This window comes from Elaeis guineensis, chromosome 9, assembly GCF_000442705.2.
Source record: "Elaeis guineensis isolate ETL-2024a chromosome 9, EG11, whole genome shotgun sequence".
NCBI lineage: Eukaryota > Viridiplantae > Streptophyta > Magnoliopsida > Arecales > Arecaceae > Elaeis > Elaeis guineensis.
This window is the reverse complement of record NC_026001.2, coordinates 12319867-12338653: the sequence shown is the minus strand read 5'-3', so window position 1 is coordinate 12338653 and position 18787 is coordinate 12319867. Positions and strand designations below refer to the sequence as shown.

At 36.8% G+C, this 18787-nt stretch overlaps 2 protein-coding genes and 2 non-coding genes across 4 annotated transcripts; all 4 read right to left on the bottom strand.

The window, feature by feature from the left end:
- Positions 1–223: 223 nt before the first annotated feature.
- On the bottom strand, positions 224–6080 carry LOC105051555 (glutathione S-transferase zeta class). The gene is made up of 10 exons (XM_010932056.4): positions 5931–6080; positions 5716–5803; positions 5470–5526; positions 4649–4734; positions 4483–4554; positions 4012–4065; positions 3810–3885; positions 2198–2259; positions 1003–1062; positions 224–585 (listed from the first exon to the last, which is right to left on the bottom strand). Exons 1-10 carry the CDS (start codon positions 5937–5939, stop codon positions 481–483), a joined length of 669 nt encoding a protein of 222 aa, XP_010930358.1. The 5' UTR covers positions 5940–6080; the 3' UTR covers positions 224–480.
- Positions 6081–7484: 1404 nt separating this feature from the next.
- On the bottom strand, positions 7485–7643 carry LOC114914546 (U1 spliceosomal RNA). Its single transcript, XR_003801891.2, has one exon. It is a non-coding gene; the product is annotated as a U1 spliceosomal RNA (small nuclear RNA).
- Positions 7644–8582: 939 nt separating this feature from the next.
- On the bottom strand, positions 8583–12269 carry LOC105051645 (glutathione S-transferase 1-like; the record flags this gene model as incomplete). The annotated part of the gene is made up of 6 exons (XM_073243001.1): positions 8583–8915; positions 9677–9738; positions 11334–11409; positions 11536–11589; positions 12011–12082; positions 12177–12269. Coding segments are annotated over 6 exons (675 nt in total), but the record flags the coding sequence as incomplete, so codon positions are not given.
- A 2069-nt stretch (positions 12270–14338) lies between these two features.
- Positions 14339–14498, bottom strand: LOC114914550 (U1 spliceosomal RNA). The gene has a single exon (XR_003801895.2). It is a non-coding gene; the product is annotated as a U1 spliceosomal RNA (small nuclear RNA).
- Between the last annotated feature and the right edge of the window lie 4289 nt (positions 14499–18787).

Below are 18787 nucleotides of genomic sequence, written 5' to 3'. Positions count from 1 at the left end.
TGGTGCCGATGCGAAATCCCTTCCCCTGCCTTGGACTTGTCTATGGCCATCCAGACTCATAGAAAGGCCAATAGATTACTTGGCAGATGAATGGAACTGGCTACAGACCTTACATTCTACAACTACAGAGAGAAAACAAGAAATAGAGTAAAAAGTCGATTAACTGATGGCGATCAGCTATTTCGATGCATCCTACATAAGGCCTCAGGTATTGAATCATTAGTTGAGAATACTCATCAAACTGGGCTTCCATGCATACGGACATTAACAAGGTCTTGTGGCGCAAGCAGTTTCTACTAGTCAAAAACAAAGTAGTACTCAAGAGTAGTAGTTTCTCCTACTTTTTGGATGATACATATTATTTAGAAAGACAATAGTAACATGATATAAGTAACACAACAAAGACAACACAGAATCCACCGGTTGGCTTTCCTTTTATGGTTGATAACCCATCAGACAGGTCCATCTTTTTTGTGACTTTTAGGATGAGGAAGGCGCATCTGGCTGTCTATCAGGTAGTGCAGCTTGGAATGCAGGTAGCTCAGAGTATGCTTCATGAAGTCTGGCAAGAGTAGGGTAAGGAGACTGCAAAACACCAAGCTGTTGTGAGTTCTCAATTAAATGCATATCAAACATAAAGTTGAACATAACCATAACATTGACTTAAGCACCGAAGTTACGATAGAGGCTCTAAGACAAATTCAATCAAAAAACATAATCATGTGTTTTCTTTGTAACACAGAGTTTGTCTGAGAACCAGTTGCAGATACACCTAAATAGAAATTGCCAAGACAATCAGATTGAGGTAATGCTACTGGCATAACTTGGTGTTCCTAGAAAAAGCCCTGATTTGCTCCCACCAAAAAAAATAAGACTATCATGATATGATGAATCCTATATATATCTATATCTATATATACTATTTATTGAGATTTTAATGCATATTTACAACGAATGGTTCTTCAGTAAAACCAAAGTAATACAGAGTATAAGCAAAAATACCATGTCAATTTGAAAACGCTTTACCCCTGCATAGATCTGAGGCTCCAGAAAGACATCTGCCTGCACATAGAACAACCAAGAAACATCAATTTTTGATAAATCATTAATGTATAGGGGAGCTTACCAATCAGGCATGTGGCAACTGAAATTTGTACTTCGCTGCCAGTGCAAGGAGTCATGGATGAGTGTAGCAGCTTACTCAACACAGAAGAACTTGTTTTATAATATGCTGATGGAAAATTTTGCTCCTTTATGAATTATTACAATTAGTAAACAAATGCCGCACAGTATAAGCCGAAAGATCAATTAAGGCCTAGCAAGCTCCATATATGATTGCAAAGATGGATGTCTGTCAATTAAAATATTAGAAACTAATGCATCAGAAAGATGGCTCTAGTGATCGAGAAGTTGAGGAGGGAGAGGTAACAGATGCTTCCTTTCTACTTCCAGCAACCATGCAGGGACTGCAAACATCTAATGAAGGAGAATGTTGACAATTGCAGCCAGACAACAGTCAACTGTTTTTTGTTGAACAGCTTCAAGCTTTAACTCAGCTGACAATGAAGTTAGAAAAATCCGCTTTTGGAACATATATTAGGTTACTCAGTCAAAGAAACGCAGCTTTGGTTTTTCAAAAATTAAATAAAATATCTTTTTAGTATCTTAAAAGATCATTGGTGAGAAATAAAATAATAAAAAATACAATTAATTGCTTAAAGTCAAAGTAAATAGAACAGGAGACAACCACAGCTTAAATTAGATGATTATAGCAACCAAAATTAAAATTGCCAGGCAACATAAAATGTTACACGTTGAAGTCTCTTGAAGGATTAAGATCAATAACCATTAAGATAAATGTGTTTCTAAAGGGATTGGGTCTTAAAAATAGCAACAGCATAGTAAGCGATTAATATTTTTGGAATGATTATAAGGAGATTACCAGGCAATATTAAATTTTACTGATTAAGTCTCTGGAAGGATTCAGATCCATATGCAATTCTAAGGGAATTTGCACTTCAAAAAATAACAACATAGTGAGCATTATTGTTTGGATGATTACAGAGAGGTTTACAAATGTAGTTCATAAGAATGTATTTTCAATCTCCACACAAATTATACAGATTTTATTCATCCTCTAGTTAACCTCATTCCTAAAACATGTTGCAAAAGCAAACAAAATGTTTAGAAGACATACCAGTTGGACTTCATCTCCTGTAGCATATTTTCCAGCACAGTCTTTTAACAGTTTCTCAAGGGCTGAAACACAAACAAAAAGGCACAAAATCAGACATACAAAAGCAAAGCCACAATTGTCAGACCCAAATCAAACACATTTGACCACTCAAAACAACTATAGAGCAGTTGAGAAGAACATTATGCAACAAGAATAAAAAGAACGCCAAGCAAAATAAAGTGGTCACTTTTGTGCTATCAGCTGCATAATTTATTCTTGATATTAACACTTGAACTATGACATTTGTTCTACTCTGAATTTTAGTATTTCCCAGGAAAACCCTAATGAAGCATATGATTCATTTCTCAAAAATTCATATCTCAATGAAGCTTGTATAAGATTTCAACACATCTGCTTGTATAGGACTTCGAATCATAGTGATCCATAGTATACAAATCCAAGAGCCAATATGAGCATCGCTCAGACCTTATAGAGCAAGAATTTCTTTTCCATATTTAAAACGACATCCCAGATAATTCACTTACAACAAAGTGACACATCACTAGGTATACATAACTTTTCTGAGACAAAGTATTATGAAAAGCAAACTTCGCATTACAGTGACCTGCAAGATTATTGTAAAAACAACAGCACCTGATGATGGTTCAGCCTGATGCCTGGAACACAAAAAGGTGCAAGAAGTTCATCTTAAAGTAGAGAAGGATAACAAGAAGATAGTTTTGTTAATTAATATATTCCAAAAGGGTCCAGAGTACTCTATTTTAATAAAATAGTTAAAGAATTCATTGAAACCAAGGTAGATCTAGAATCATGAATTTCCTTAACATGTGTGAAAGGCTAGCATGGTTGTTGTAGGATTTTGTAGTAAAAAATAAATTCCTCTAACCATCCCTTATTTGTAACAAGAAAGCTAAGGAGCTTGAGATTAGGCTTGTGAGTTTTCTATTTTTATTAAAAAGAAAAAGGAATCATTCAAAATGTTTTCCCTCTGTCAAGGATGTGCTAATTCCATCTGTCCTACAAGATCTCCTAGAGTCTATTCTAGCACAAATAACAATGTAACAGTGCATTTGGCTAGAGAGGTTGATGCACAAAAAAGCAGAATGCAAGCACTAAACTCACAACGAGCATAGTAAAAGCTATATCAAGAAGGCAAGTCGTATTAAAGCAAGGTTGGTGCTGCAGGAGTACAACATACCAATCCAGAATAAACATATGCAGGTGACGTGCAAACCATAAGAAAAAAGGTTCTCATGAAGAGAATAAAATCTAATGGGTCAAGGAGGGAAAAATAACATGAAGTGTCATTCTTGGCACTTAAAAAGGTTCGAAGTGGGTGTTAGTAGTCCTAATAGAGCATGCAATGTCTTGACAAAATCTTGACGGTCAAAAATGGTAGTTCTCGCTACAACAGCAAGAATGGATAAGGAATGTTTTTAGCTTTTGAACCTTAATTATTCCTCCCATTCTCTTTATTTTTCCTGCAATGTTCAAAGTGGCAATAGAGCAATACAAATTTCATACGTACGTCCATTCCTGATTACATTCAACAAGTAACTGCATCTATATCAGTTATAGAGGAACAATAATGTTCACTGATAATTAAACTAACCTATGAAGCCTTTATTGATATGGTTCTGAGCCCATTTAAGTCTCTCATCAGCATTGAACTTTGACTTTATCCAACTCTGCAATGTGATTACCAACACAGAGAAAGACCAAATTTCATGTCAAATGTATCAAAGGAGCATAATGGTGATTGTGGGAATAAATACCGAGTTTTGAAAGCAGCAATCAACCTTCTTTTAACTCACCAGGACAGGAAGATTCTGAAGAGGCTGGATACTTGAACTCACAATACTTGCTACCTAAAATAAGTTATAGAAATTTGTGCTTGTCAAAATCGCAAACAAAAGGTATACAGCTTGATAATGCAGACAAAAGACTATACAAATAAATCTCAAGAAAGGAAACTAAATGGCTTGATTTTGCAGATAAAAGACAATGAACATTCTATCTGCATCCAAAGAGTTTTTATATAATCAGTCCAACAACCTAACTTCACAATAATACTTAGTATCAACTAAATACTTATATCAACTAAACTAAGTGTCAACTAATAGTATCAGCCTAACCTTCAATAATCTTGATCTTGCTATCATTTATGGTTTACCTTCAATTTTCCACAAATACTTAGTATCAACTAAACTAGGTCAGCATGCTACTTCATGCTATCAGACTATTAGCAGCATACAACACTAATAGCATGTCCACTGAAGCCTTACCTGGAGATTGAGGGCCTTCTTTTTAAGATCTTGTGGCAAAAGTGGATATTGAGGATACTTGTCTTCCAAATACTGTCCAAGCCAAAGGCAAATCATTACCATTACTACCATGTTTAAGAGGCAAGCAGGTAAAAGCCAATAAGTCATGGGACTATCATGTACTCACCAGTACGATTGCAAACGAGTCAGAAACCACTGTATCCCCATCCACCAAAGCCGGAACATATTTAACTGGATTGATCTTCTCAAATTCTAGAATTTACATGTAGAAAGATGAATAAAAATCCCATTGTGAACATAAAATTATTAGGCTATCAAACAAATAGAGCAACTCTATCTCAGCCGAGAAAAGCTCGAAACAAGCTCGAACTGAAGCTAAAGAAATCAAACTTGAACCATAAAAATAGGCTCAAAGTTAATTTCAAGGCAAACCAAAAATTAACCTAGCTCAATCAGGCTCAGCTCAATATGGCTTCCATATATATATATATATTATATATATATATATTATATAGATGATTAGCCGTTGGAGTAAAGCTTGAATTAATGTATTTTGTTCATTTTTTGAATCAACCAACTATTAATACATGCTCGAACCATCAAGCTTGAATCAAATTATTATTCCAGCTTGAACAGAGCTTGGTTCAAGCTTGAGTTGATTTTAGCTCACTCTAGAATACTTGAGCTGCTTAATTAGGCTTGTGTTCAGCTGGGTTCAAAATTAAGCTCCCAATAATGGAAAATAAATCGAGCTTTATCTCAAAATTCAAGCTCCAAATTAAGTTCAAACCAAGCTTGATCAAGCTCAACTAGATTGCAGCCCTGAAAACTACTTTAACAAACGCAAAGAAAAACATATGTATCATCTAGTTACCATCATAAGATCCAAAAATAATGGCAACAACTAAATCCACAAAATTAACCCCAAAATAGCAAGTCCTATGGTAAATTATATCCATCAACACAAGCCCATATAGAATTGTTTACCTGGATTCGATTGCTCGTCTTTTAGAAGGTTCACAGCCTTGTACTCATAATCCAATCCTTCCAGAAATAGAAACATTTTATAATTTAAGTCAACTCCACAAAGAATGAAAAAGAGGAAGAGCTATAAAGGTGAGGATAATTAATTACAAACAGAATCAAAGGAATCATCCGATACCGAATCAAGAAAACTCGGTGAATTCATAAAAGCCTAGGCTTTCATCAGAACGCAAAATATAAAAATCCAACCTTTGAGATTGAGAGCGATCCGGACTCGCTGCGAGCACGAGCTCCGCCAGTATGAGTAAAGCGTCAGGTTTGCCGGCGTCGCGATCTCCTGGAAAAAAAAAAAAAGAAAATCGAAAAAATTAGAAGAGAATTGAGCTCAGGAGATCCAAAAAAATCTAGGAATCTAATCCATGGATCGAGTGAAGAAGTAATGGGGGGAAATAGGGGACGGTTGCCTTCGCCATTGACGCCGGGATGTCTTTGGATGAGTTTTACTCGAAGCAAATGGTAGGCGTAAAAAAAGGGGTCCATTTCGATGCTAAAAGGGCCGGCTTATATAAATGGAGCCTAGGGCACCTAAGAGGCCAAAGGGGCCAGAGTGCAACGTGCCAACATTGTGGTCATCAGCGGAAAATTTTAATGACAGCCATATTTTATTAGTAGCTTCAACCTTGTTAGGTATACATATATAGAATTATTTCTGGTAAATACTTTGATTGGATATTAGCTTTTACAGAGCAAAGCTGATTAGACTCATGGTCAAAGATGAGGGAAAATGTTAGCCGTAGGAGAGAATGACAAATTAGATCGTTGATCAGATGTGAGCTATATTTCTGGTAAAGCTTTTGATTGGATACTAGGCTTTATGGTGCAAAAATAATAAGAGTATGTTTGGTTGCAAACATAAACTATTCTGGGTAAAGTAGAGCTTTGGCCGAAGACGGAAAAAATAGTGGTCGGAGAACCGATACATTGGATCTTTGGCCAGAGATGAGCTAAGCACTATCGTCATAAACGAATATATATATATATATAAAAAAAAAAAAAATATATATATATATATATATATCAATTGAAAGTAGGAGTAACCCCACCTCACAGGCCATACAAGTCAAATGATTGTAGTTTTTATTTTTTAATTCCAAGGAGAAGATTAGATTAGATGGATATGGCTGAGCCACTTGCTTTACAAGGCCAACCACTGATAATTACTCAGACTCGAGAGAATTTCCCTAACTTGTTTTATGCCAGAAGATGCACAACACACACAACAGAAATATATGACTTAGAAATTCCAGCCTTCACCATTCATTATTGGTTCTCCGTTGGGATTTATTTCATGAGGATCATAAGCTACCAACACAACCTTGGATCATGTTAATGAAACCAATAAAAATGCAAAGTAGTTGGTAGGACTTGAGATGGACATGAGCTGGCTTTGAGCCTCCAGACAGGGTTGCCGCTGGGCCAGGCCGGAGATGGGGATTACAAGCTTTTGGGTTAACTTCGGCCCTAAATTGAAGCCTACAATTAAATTTGGCAATGGTGTGGTTGAGGCCATCGTAAGAGGACGGAAGACTGGATGACTCCGGGTATAGGCATCCAATGCTCTTCATGTTTTGCCAATACATTGTTGAAGTTGGCTACTGTTGCTAATTAAAATGCTTCTGCATATTTTGCCAAATTGTTGTTCTTAAGTTGCTTATAGAATGATTTAGTTTTCTCTCAGCAGCATATTTTACGTTGCTTATAGAAAGATTTAGTTTTCTCTCAGCAGCATATTCTTAAGAGCTGATATTATTTCAATTTTCAGGCATAAAAAATTAGTTTGATGCAAAAGAATTTCAAAAGTCTTGGCGCCCCATTGCAATTACATGGAATATAACCTTGATGTTCTGACTTCTGATTGCAGTATCATTCTCATATTTAGACAAAGTTTTATTTTTTTTCAAAGAGAAAAATAGAAACCTTGAAAGATTTGACAAAAAAATTTAAAGAAAAGAATTTGGTAGGGGCCGCGCGGACGCGTACCCCCGCTACCACAAATTATGACGTCCACTCTCCCACTTGGGGAGATGGTAGAGCAGCGCTCCCGCCAAGTGCAATGCGGGCCGCTACCCTAGGCCGCGGGCCTTCTTGATCACCCATCACCCCGTCCAGGTAAGTATATTTCACATCAGCCCATCAACTAATTTTATATAGAACGGAGACCCCTCTTGTTTCGCAAGCAAACGATGTGGGACTAATAATGCAACAAAGAATGCCATTAATAAATAAATAGAGAACAGAAGATTACTGGGGAAATTAGATCGCTATATTCATAAATCAAATAAACAGCACAAATTTCAGCTCCTTTTCCAATACCAGACGTAATAAGAAGAACTTTTGGGATTTAAGACCCTTAGCACCTTTCAACAATGGCCATACTAATGGCTAATGTTTAGCTAATTTCATCTTTATGATTTTTTGACACTAGAGCATCTCCGACCATTCTTGCTATGTCCGTATGCTTCGCAAGAAGAAAGAACAGTGGATGTTCAACTACTGAGACTCTAGAATGATTTCAAGATTTGAGCATCCACTTGAGTTTGTCGTGGATACGGCAGTGACGAGTACAAGCTTGGTTTCAATACGAGATGTGGCGATTCAGTTAAGGTGATTTTTTTGCCTTTTTTGTCCAATCGAAAGGGAGGCAAGTGAGAGCCAACCGGCCGGCTTTTGTTGATTGATTAAAAGCTGTTTACGAGTGAAGAAAAGTAGGGGAAAAAAAAAACATAGAGCAAAGAAAATACCAAAAAAAATAAAAGTTAATGGAAGGAGATCTTAGAACTCCCCACAGTGACAATATGAGAGAAAAAATTTCGGCGCTCGTCCGGGTATCCTCTCAGCAACAAAAATGCCCAACCATTTCAGCGTTATGTAAAGAATTGATAAGAATTTTCAGAAGATTCTTTTCCCTCAAAAAAAAAAAAAAAAAAACAGAATATCTCCACTGCATGAGAATCAAATATTTAGCAGTGTACTAAGAATCTTTTTGATTTCAGGATCTATCCAAATGCCAGCAAAGGCTTATGATTACATTGAATTGACCGTTCATTGAGTGAGTGAAGGCCAGCCGAAGCCTATGTTTCTTTCCTTCCAACAAACCCACATGCAATGGCCACAAATATCTTAGGATAATAGGCTGAAAAAGTTTGGATAAATTTTTTTTCATTTCCTCCGATCAATACAAAGCTTTGCCTAAGAGGGTTGAAGATGTAACACTCCAAGAGAACAACAAATCCCTTTCCAAATGGTAAAGAAGATTGGCCATGTCGAGAGCAAGTGATCCACAACCTATGATGATCCAGCCCATTGGTCCATTTGATCAGCCTGATAGATCTGAGGCTCTTGGGTCTCTTTACCCCTGCATAGATCTGAGGCTCCAAAAAGACATCTGCCTGCACATAGAACCACCAGGAAACATCAACTTTTGATAGATCATTAACATCTAATGAAGGAGTTTTGACGATTGCAGCCAGACAACAGTCAACTGTTTTTTGTTGAACGGCTTCAAGCATTAACTCAGCTGACCATGAACTTAGAAAAAAACCGCTTGTGGAACAGACGTCAGGTTACCCGATCAAAGAAACACAGCTTTGATTTTTCAGATATTAAGTAAATAAAATATCTTTTTAGCATCATGAAATATCATCGGTGAGAAATAAAATAATAAAAATTACAATTAACTGCTTAAAGTAAAAGAGTATAGAAAGGGAGACCACCACGGCTTGAATTAGATGATTATGGAAACCAAAATTAAAATTTCCAGGCAACATAAAATGTTACACATTGAAGTCTGTTGAAGGATTAAAATCAAAATGTGTTTCTAAAGGAATTGGGACTGAACAATAGCAACAATATATTGAGCAATTACTATCTTTGGAATGATTACAAGGAGATTGCCAGGGAATATTAAATTTTACCAGTTAAGTCTCTGGAAGGATTCAGATCCATATGCAATTCTAAGGGAATTGACACTTCGAAAAAATAACAACATAGTGAGCATTATTTTTTGGATGATTACAGGAAGGTTTGAAAATATAGTTCATAGGAATGTATTTTCAATCTCCACACGAGTTGTACAGATTTTATTCATCCTCTAGTTAACCTCATTCTTAAAACATGTTGCAAAAGCAAACAAAATCTTTAGAAGACATACCAATTGGACTTCATCTCCCGTAGCATAATTTCCGGCACGGTCTTTTAACAGTTTCTCAAGGGCTGAAACACAAACAAATAAGCACAAAATCAGACATATAAAAGCTAAGCCACAATTGTCCGACCTAAATCAAGCTCATTTGACCACTGAAAACAACTATAGAGCAGTCGAGAAGAACATTATACGACAAGAATAAAAAGAATGCCAAGCGAACTAAGGTGGTCACTTTTGTGCTATCAACTGCATAATTTATTCTTGATATTAAGACTTGAACTATGACATTGTTCTTCGCTGAATTCTACTATTTCCCAGGAAAACCTAATGAAGGATATGATTCATTTCTCAAAAATCCATATCTCAATGAAGCTTGTATAAGAAGATTTCAACACTTCTGCTTGTATAGGATTTCAAATCAAAGTGATCAATAGTATCCAAATCCAAGAGAAAAACATTGTCACACATATATACAAAAATTATATGATGCATAGATTCTTTGTTGTTATAATGAGCCAATATGAGCATCACTTAGACCTTATAGAGCAAGAATTTCTTTTCGAATATTTAAAACGGCAACCTAGATAATTCAATGACAACAAAGGACACATCATTAGGTTAACATAACATTTTCTGAGACAAAGTATTATGAAAAGCAAACTTCGCATTGCAATGACTCACAAGATTACTGTAAGAACAACAGCACCTGATGACAGTTCTGCCTGATGCCAGGAACACAAAAGGTGCAAGAATTTCATCTTAAAGTAGAGAAGTATAATAAGAAGGATAGCAAGAAGATAGTTTTGTTAATTAATAAATTCAAAGGTTCCAGAGTACTCTATTTTCATAAAATAGTTGAGGAATTCATTGAAATCAAGGTAAATCTAGAATCAGAAAATTCCTTAACATGTAATGAAAGGCTAGCATGGTGTTTTAGGATTTTGTAGTGGATAATATATTCCTCTAACCATACCTTATTTGTAACAAGCAAGCTAAGAAGCTTGAGATTAAGCTTGAAATTTTCTATTTTTATTTTTCAAAAAAAAAGGAATCATTCAAAATATTTTCCCTCTGTCAAGGATGTGATAATTCCATCGGTCCTACAAGATCTCCTAGAGTCTAGTCTAGCACAAAACAACAATGTAACAGGGCATTGGCTACAGAGATTCATGCACAAACAAGCATAATGCAAGCACTAGACTCACAAGGAGCATAGTAAAAGCTATATCAGGGTAAGTTGTATTAAAGCAAGGTTGGTGCTGCAAGAGCACACCATACCAACCCAGATAAACATACGTAGGTGAGGCAAAGTGTAAGAAAGAAGGGTCTCCTAAAGATAATAGAATCTAATGAGTCAAGGAGGGAAAACAACATGAAGTGTCGTGCTTGTTAGTAGCCCTAACAGAGAATGTAATTTCTTGACAAAATCTTGACGGTCAAAAATGGTAGTTCTTGCTACAACAGCAAGAATGGTTCAGGGACATCTTTAGCTTTTGATCTTTAATAATTCCTACCATTCTCTTTATATTTCCTGCAATGTTCAAAGTGGTGACAAAAGCAATACAAATTTCATATGTAAGTCCATTCCAGATTACACTCAACAAGTAAGCACATCTATATCAGTTATAGAGGAACAACAATGTTTACTGATAACTAAACTAACCTATGAAGCCTTTATTGATATGGTGCTGAGCCCATTTAAGTCTCTCATCAGTATTGAACTTTGACTCTATCCAACTCTGAAAAGTGATTACCAACACAAAGAAAGACCAAATTTCAGGTCAAATGCATCGAAGGAGCATAATGGTGATTGTGGGAATAAATGCTGAGTTTTAAAAGCAGCAATCAAGCTTTTTTTAACTCACCAGGACAGTAATACTCTGAAGAGGCTGGATACTGGAACTCACAATACTTGCTACCTAAAATATGTTATAGAAATTTGTGCTTGTCAAAATTGCAAACAAAAGGTATATGGCTTGATTATGCAGACAAAAGACTATACACTTCTGAAATAAATCTCAATAATGGAAACTGAATGGCTTGACTTTGCAGATGAAGACTATACAAACATTCTATCTGCATTCAAAGTGTTTTGCAATAATCAGTCCTACAACCTAACTTCCTCATAATACTTAGTATCAACTAAATACTTACATTGACTTAACTAAGTGTCACCTAATAGTATCAGCTTAACCTTCAAAATCTTGATCTTGCTATCATTTATGTTTTACCTTCAATTTTCCACAAATACTTAGTATCAACTAAACTAGGTTAGTATGCTACTTCATGCTATAAGACTAGCAGCATGCAGCACTAATAGCATGGCCATTGAAGCCTTACCTGGAGATTGAGGGCCTTCTTTTTAAGATCTTGTGGCAGCAGTGGATATTGAGGATACTTATCTTCCAAATACTGTCCAAGCCAAAGGCAAACTGTTACCATCACCATCGTGTTTAAAAGGCAACCAGGTAAAAGCCAATAAGTCATAGGACCATCATTTACTCACCAATATGATTGCAAACGAGTCAGAAACCACTGTATCCCCATCCACCAAAGCCGGAACATATTTAACTGGATTGATCTTCACAAATTCTAGAATTTATTTGTAGAAAAATGAATAAAAATCCCATTGTGAACAAAAACTATTAGGCTATCAAACAAATAGAGCAACTCTAGCTCAGCCGAGAAAAGCTCGAAACAAGCTCAATTTGAAGCTAAAGAAATAAAGCTTGAACCATAAAAATAGGCCCAAAGTTACTTTCAAGCCAAACCAAAAATTAACCTAGCTCAATCAAGCTCGGCTCAATATGGCTTCCAGATATTTATATTTTATATATTTAATATTATATATAGATTATTAGCCATTGGATTAAAGCTTGAATTACTGTATTTTGTTTATTTTTTCAATCAGCTAACTATTAATATATGCTCGAACCATCAAGCTTGAATCAAGTTATTATTCCAGCTTGAACAGAGCCTCGTTCAAGCTTGAGTTGATTTAGCTCACTATAGACTTATTGAGCTGCTTAATTAGGCTTATGTTCAGCTAGGTTCAAAATTAAGCTCGAAATAATGGTAAATAAATCAAGTTTTATCTCAAAATTCAAGCTCCAAATTAATTTCAAACCAAGCTTGATCAAGCTCAACTTGATTGCAGCCTTGAAAACTACTTTAAGAAAACGCAAAGAAAAACATATGTATCATCTAATTAACATCATGATTATTCGAAGCAAATGGTAGGTGATTTTGGCGTCTTTTTGATTACGAGATGGCACGCTTAGATATAAGCAGAGCCTAATGGGCACCAAAGTCCGTCTGCTTATAAGAAGCTTCAGTGCAGCATGCCAATATTGAAGTCAGCAGAGTAACGACAACCATATGATATTAGCAGCTTCAACCTCGTTAGGTTTGCATAAATAGTTCCGGTAAATATTTTGGTTGGATATTAGCTTGTATGGTACAAAGATAATAAGACTATTGGTCAAAGATGAGGAAGGAAAAAAAGTAGTGGTAGGAGAGAGTGACAAATTAGATCTTTGGCAGAGGTGAGATATATTTCTGGTAAAGCTTTTGATTGGATATTAGCTATTATGGTGCAAAAATAATAAGAGTATGTTTGGATGCAAACATAAACTATTCTGGGGTAAGTAGAATTTTGGCTGAAAATAAAAACAAAGTTGTGGTTGGAGAGACCGATACATTGGATCTTTGGCCAGAGATGAGCTAAGCACAAACGTCATAAGAAAAAAAAAAAGGAAATATCAATTGTAAATAGGAATAACCCCACTTCAAGTTTTATTTTCTAATTCCAAAGGGAAGATAAGATGGATGCAGCTGAGCCACTTGCTCATAAGGGCCAACTACTAATAATAAATCAGTCTCTGGAGAGAATTTCCTTAACTTGTTTGTAGCCAGAATGTAGCATGTACGAAGAAATGGTATATTTGCCTGAGAACAAAGGAACATGCACAACAGCAAGCTATGACTTAAAAAATCCATCCTTCACCATTCTTTACTGGTTCTCCTTTGCGATTTATTTCATGAGGATTTTAACCTACCAGCACAACCTTGGATCATGCTAATGCTGCCAATAGACATGCTCAGTAGTCTGTAGGACTTGAGGGGGACATAGGCTGGCTTTGAGGCCTGTCAGGCAGGGTTGCCATTGGACCAGGCTAGAGATGAGGATACAAAGCTTTTGGGAGTGGTCTGGGCTGACCTGGCCCTCTTCAGGCCTAGCTTGAGGCCATTGTAAGATGACAGAAAACTGGATGAGTCCGAGTCCTGGTATACTGTAGAAGCATCTAATGCTTGGCTTCTCTTCATGTTTTGCCAATACATTGTTAAAGTGGGCTCATGAATGCCTCCCTAAGTTCGATTTCTGTTGCTAATTAAAATGCTTCTGTAACTTTTGCCAAATTGTTGTTCTTACATTGCTTATAGAATATAGAACGATTTAGTTTTCTCTCAGCGGCCAGATCCAGTCATGTAGTCATGCTCTTCAGAACTGATATTATTTCAATTTTCAGGTATTATTAGTTTGATATATAAGAATTTAAAAAATCTCGGTGTTCCATTGCAATTACATCTTAAGGCAGTATCCCGTTGTCCGAAAGATTTGAACAAAAAAAAGGCAAAAGAAGTAAAAATTTAAAGAAAAGAATTTGGTAGGGGCCGCGCGGACGCGTACCCCCGCTACCACAAATTATGACGTCCACTCTCCCACTTGGGGAGATGGTAGAGCAGCGCTCCCGCCAAGTGCGATGCGGGCCGCTACCCTAGCCCGCGGGCCTTCTTGATCACCCATCGACCCCGTCCAGGTAAGTATATTTCACGTCAGCCCATCAACTAATTTTATATAGAACGGAGACCCCTCTTGTTTGCAAGCAAACGATGTGGGACTAATAATGCAACAAAGAATGCCATTAATAAATAAATAGAGAACAGAAGATTACTGGGGAAATTAGATCGCTATATTCATAAATCAAATAAACAGCACAAATTTCAGCTCCTTTTCCAATACCAGACATAATAAGAAGAACTTTTGGGGTTTAAAGAGACAAGGAGGAAATGGAGGCTCCAAATTAACGGGAGTTTTTTCTTCTTCTTCTTCTTCTTCATTTTTTTTTTTTTTTGGTGCATTGGATTTAGTAAAGCAATCTAAAATAAATACATCCGTGGAACTGTCGAGAGTTTATTTTCTTTTTTTGGCCCAAATAATAAGGATGGAATGGTTGATGAATGGTTCATGGAAGGCATGGCTGGCTTACATACTTTTGGGGCTAATGTCATCCTTAAAGAAATTATATCCTGCACTACATGTAGTGTACATGCCATCGTGACTTTCTCCAGTAGTGCATCAAGATGCATGCTTGATGAATGTGACTTCAAGAACAAATGGCTTTGATTAATGGCATGCATCACCATATGACTCATATAGTGTCGGGTATAATTTTTCCTCATCCTTGGCATGTTTTCAATTTTGGCATCCCCAATTATGGTTTGATGGACTATCAACTATATAGAACATTACTCTTGCTCAAAAGTTTGTATAATCCATTCCATTTAGATGTGTAGATGAACACATTTCTTGCAGTTTAAATCCCAGTCCCAAATAGTCCAAGGAGGACCTACTAGATCCCAACTACCAATTAAATCTTAAGGATTTCATCTTGGAGGAATGTGTCTTAAAGCATTTGATGCAACAGGAATTGCTCTTCAAGCACTGTGTATGTTCCGCATTGGTCAGGATGATTATATTTTTCTTGTTTTGGAAAAACAAGAAAAGTAACGGAGGATATTCAATTTTATTGGTCAAAATGATCCCACTTCATCCTATTTTTGCAACATATCTGCAAGTGATTGATAAATTATTGAAAGATTAAATCCATATGATCTTGTTTTATTATTACTACTCCATCATGGTTTGATGGCGTAGGTGGATTGGCATGCAGAGCATCTATCAGAAAGGAGGGAGGTCATCTGGATTCACCGCTCAAGTTCCCTAGCTACCTCTCTTATATTTTGTTGCAAGTTTAATATAGTGTAGCACAAGTGCCCTTGGATGAGAATTCCTTAAAATTATGAATATAGGTCTTTTCGCTCCCCATAGAATTCGAGCCGGTCCACCCTTGTGATCTTGTTGGCCATACTAGCCCAATCCACGAATCCTGAAAATTGTAGCCCAATCATCCACATGGACCTAATTGACTCAATAATTCAATGGAATGCTTAGCAAGCAGTAATAAAACTTGAAAATGATCTTCCTCTTGCAGCAATCACATGTGTAATATCTACTCGTACTTATTCTTAGGTAAGGTCACCAAGCACTTTAAGATCATGGCCATACTAATGGTTAATGTTTAGCTAATTTCATCTTTATGATTTCTTGACACTAGAGCATCTCTGACCATCCTTTCTATGTCCGTATGCTTCGCAAGAAGAAAGAACAGCGGATGTTCAACTATTGAGACTCTAGAATGATTTCAAGACTTGAGCATCCATTTGAGTTTGTTGTGGATATGGCAGTGGCAAGTACAAGCTCGATTTCAATACGAGAAGTGGCGATTCAGTTGAGGTGATTTTTTTTCTTTTTTTTGTCTGATCGAAAGAGAGGCTGAGAGCCAACCGACTTTTGTTGATTAATTAAAAGATATTTTATTATAAAAAATAGAGTACAGAAAGGATAAAAAAAAAAAAAAGAAACCTTACGTGGAGCGAAAAAAAAAAACTTCCATCAAATCGAAATTCAAACTTCAATTTTGAATTTCAAAAAAAAAAAAAATTTCGTCCATCCTACCATTGACGAGAAAGTAGCAGTACCGACCGCCAAGAAGAGCGAATCCATATGTCCCAGAAGAGGAAGGGGGATGGACGATCTTTCGACACCTCCATCCGACGTGGCCGTTCTGCGCAACGAGAGGGGAAGGGGTGCAGCCTTTGTCCAGTCGCTGTATGAAGAGGGAGAGAGAGGACTGGACCGCCACTAGAAGAAACTAGCCTGGTCATCCACCCTCCATCGTCTGTCAGAGAGAGAGAGGGAGAAAATAGAGAGAGAGAGAGGCACGATCAGCCACCGACAGTCGCAACCACGAGAGCTTGGCATCAACAGAGAAAGAAGAGGGAGAGGGGCTTAACGTGAGGGACCCTGCGACATTCTGACAGTAATAATCCGACAGTAGACGGTCGGAAGAGGTGAAGGAGAGCAAGGGGCTGACTGACACAGAGGAAGTGGGCCCAATGCCGACCGTGAGAGAAAGAAAGAGAGGGAGGGAGAAAGGCCCGACGCCAATCGATAGAAGAAAAGAAAAAAAGAGGTTGACCATCAGAGGGGAAGATCCTGCAAAACACCAGAGGAGGGGAGGGAGAGCAGGGACCGATCGTCAGAGGGGAGAGGGCCTCAACACCAAGGGCGGGTGGTTCATCGCCAAAAGGACTGGCGAAAAAAGAGAGGGGAGAGAGAGGGCACCTATTCCTTAGCCGTCTATCGCCCGTCAAAGAAAATCTGATGCCAACATCAAAGAGAGAGAGGAAGAAAGGGGGAGGGGGCAGGTTCCCGATGTCTGGTGACCAAGGAAAGGAGAGTGGCTCACCACAAGGGGAGAGGCGGTGCCGAACATCCGGCATCAAAAAAAGAAGAGATCCGTTGGAGAAGAGAAAAGGCCCACATGAACTGCCGATGAATCGGGGAAGAGAGAAGCCGGACATTTTGGAGTATAAAAGATATTTACAAGTGAAGAATATAAAAAAAATCTGGAGCAAAGAAAATACCAAAAAAAAAAAATAATGGAAGGAGATCTTAGAACTCCCCACAGTGACAATACAAGAGAAAAATTTCAGCGTTATTCCCGGTCTCCTTTCAGCAACAAAAATGCCCAGCCATTCAGCATTATGCAAAGAATTGATGAGAATTTTCAGAAGATCCGTTTTCCTCAAAAAAAAAAAAAAAAAAACAGAATATCTCCACTGCATGAGAATCAAATAGTTGGCACGGTACTAAGAATATTGTTGATTCCAGATGTACCCAAATCTAGCAAAGGCATATGATTACATTGAATTGACCATTCATTGGGAGTGAAGGCCAGCTGAAGCAATAGAAGAAAGAAAAATCCTCATGTTTCTTTCCATCCAACAAACCTACGTGCCACAAACATCATAAGTATAATTGGACAAATTTCATTTTCTTCGATCAATACAAAGATTTGTCAAAGAGGGTTGAAGTTGTAACACTTCGCAGGAGAACAACAAATCCCTTTTCAAGCGAAATTTTTGTACACCACCTATGATGTAGAAAATCTAACGTAGAGTGCACCGTATTATCTGATTGGTTCACGTAGCACTCGCATGGTATGACATGATGGATGTCGCTTTGCATCACATCGGACATCTGAAGGCTTAAAGAAAATAGAGTAGTGCATTATTTTATCGCTAAATATATTTAATGCACGTCATAATCCACTTTTTAAATTAAACAAGATCAAAATATCCTTTCTCTCCAAAATGAAGTATTTTTACCATTTTGACGTTGGTTGAATATTACGAATGCTGCTCTTCTTCTCTCTTCTTTTTTATTTTGTTGAGCTTCTACCTCCGCATCTGGATATCCAAGATTTATTCTGTAATAAAAATTATGCATCCAAGGCTGTTAGCTAGCATTTAGATAATATTATCCATCTCAACAATATGTCCAATTATTAAGAAGTAAAATATCATCTGTAGATCCTTTATTACAACTTTTTCGTAGTTCCTTCATTACAGTACGTAGCTCTTTTGGTAGGCTTAAATGGAGTTCCTTTTTTAGTTCTAAATACAGCATATCATATAAATTTTTGAAAAATTATATAATAAGTCAGGATGTCATGATTTCATCTAGGATGGTTTTTGACATATTACGATATCCAAAGTCAAAGTTATGGCATTATAGATTATATAATGATATTGTAGGCTAAAATTATGAATCCTATAGGTAAAAATCTTTCGAAGATAGTTTTGATAATATTATGATATCCTAGATCAAAATTATGACATTATAGATGAATATTATGACATCCTGTAGGTAAATTTGAAGATAGTTTTGACAATATTATGATATCTAGATCAAAATTATGATATTATAGA

What these genes read in the sequence shown, in the direction of transcription:
- LOC105051555 (XM_010932056.4), bottom strand. An exon ending in GATCGCTCTCAATCTCAAAG is followed by an intron (nt 5,527 to 5,715) that starts GTTGGATTTTTA and finishes TATTTCTGGAAG; the next exon opens with GATTGGATTATGAGTACAAG. An exon ending in TATCAATAAAGGCTTCATAG is followed by an intron (nt 2,260 to 3,809) that starts GTTAGTTTAATT and finishes TTTGTGTTTCAG; the next exon opens with CCCTTGAGAAACTGTTAAAA.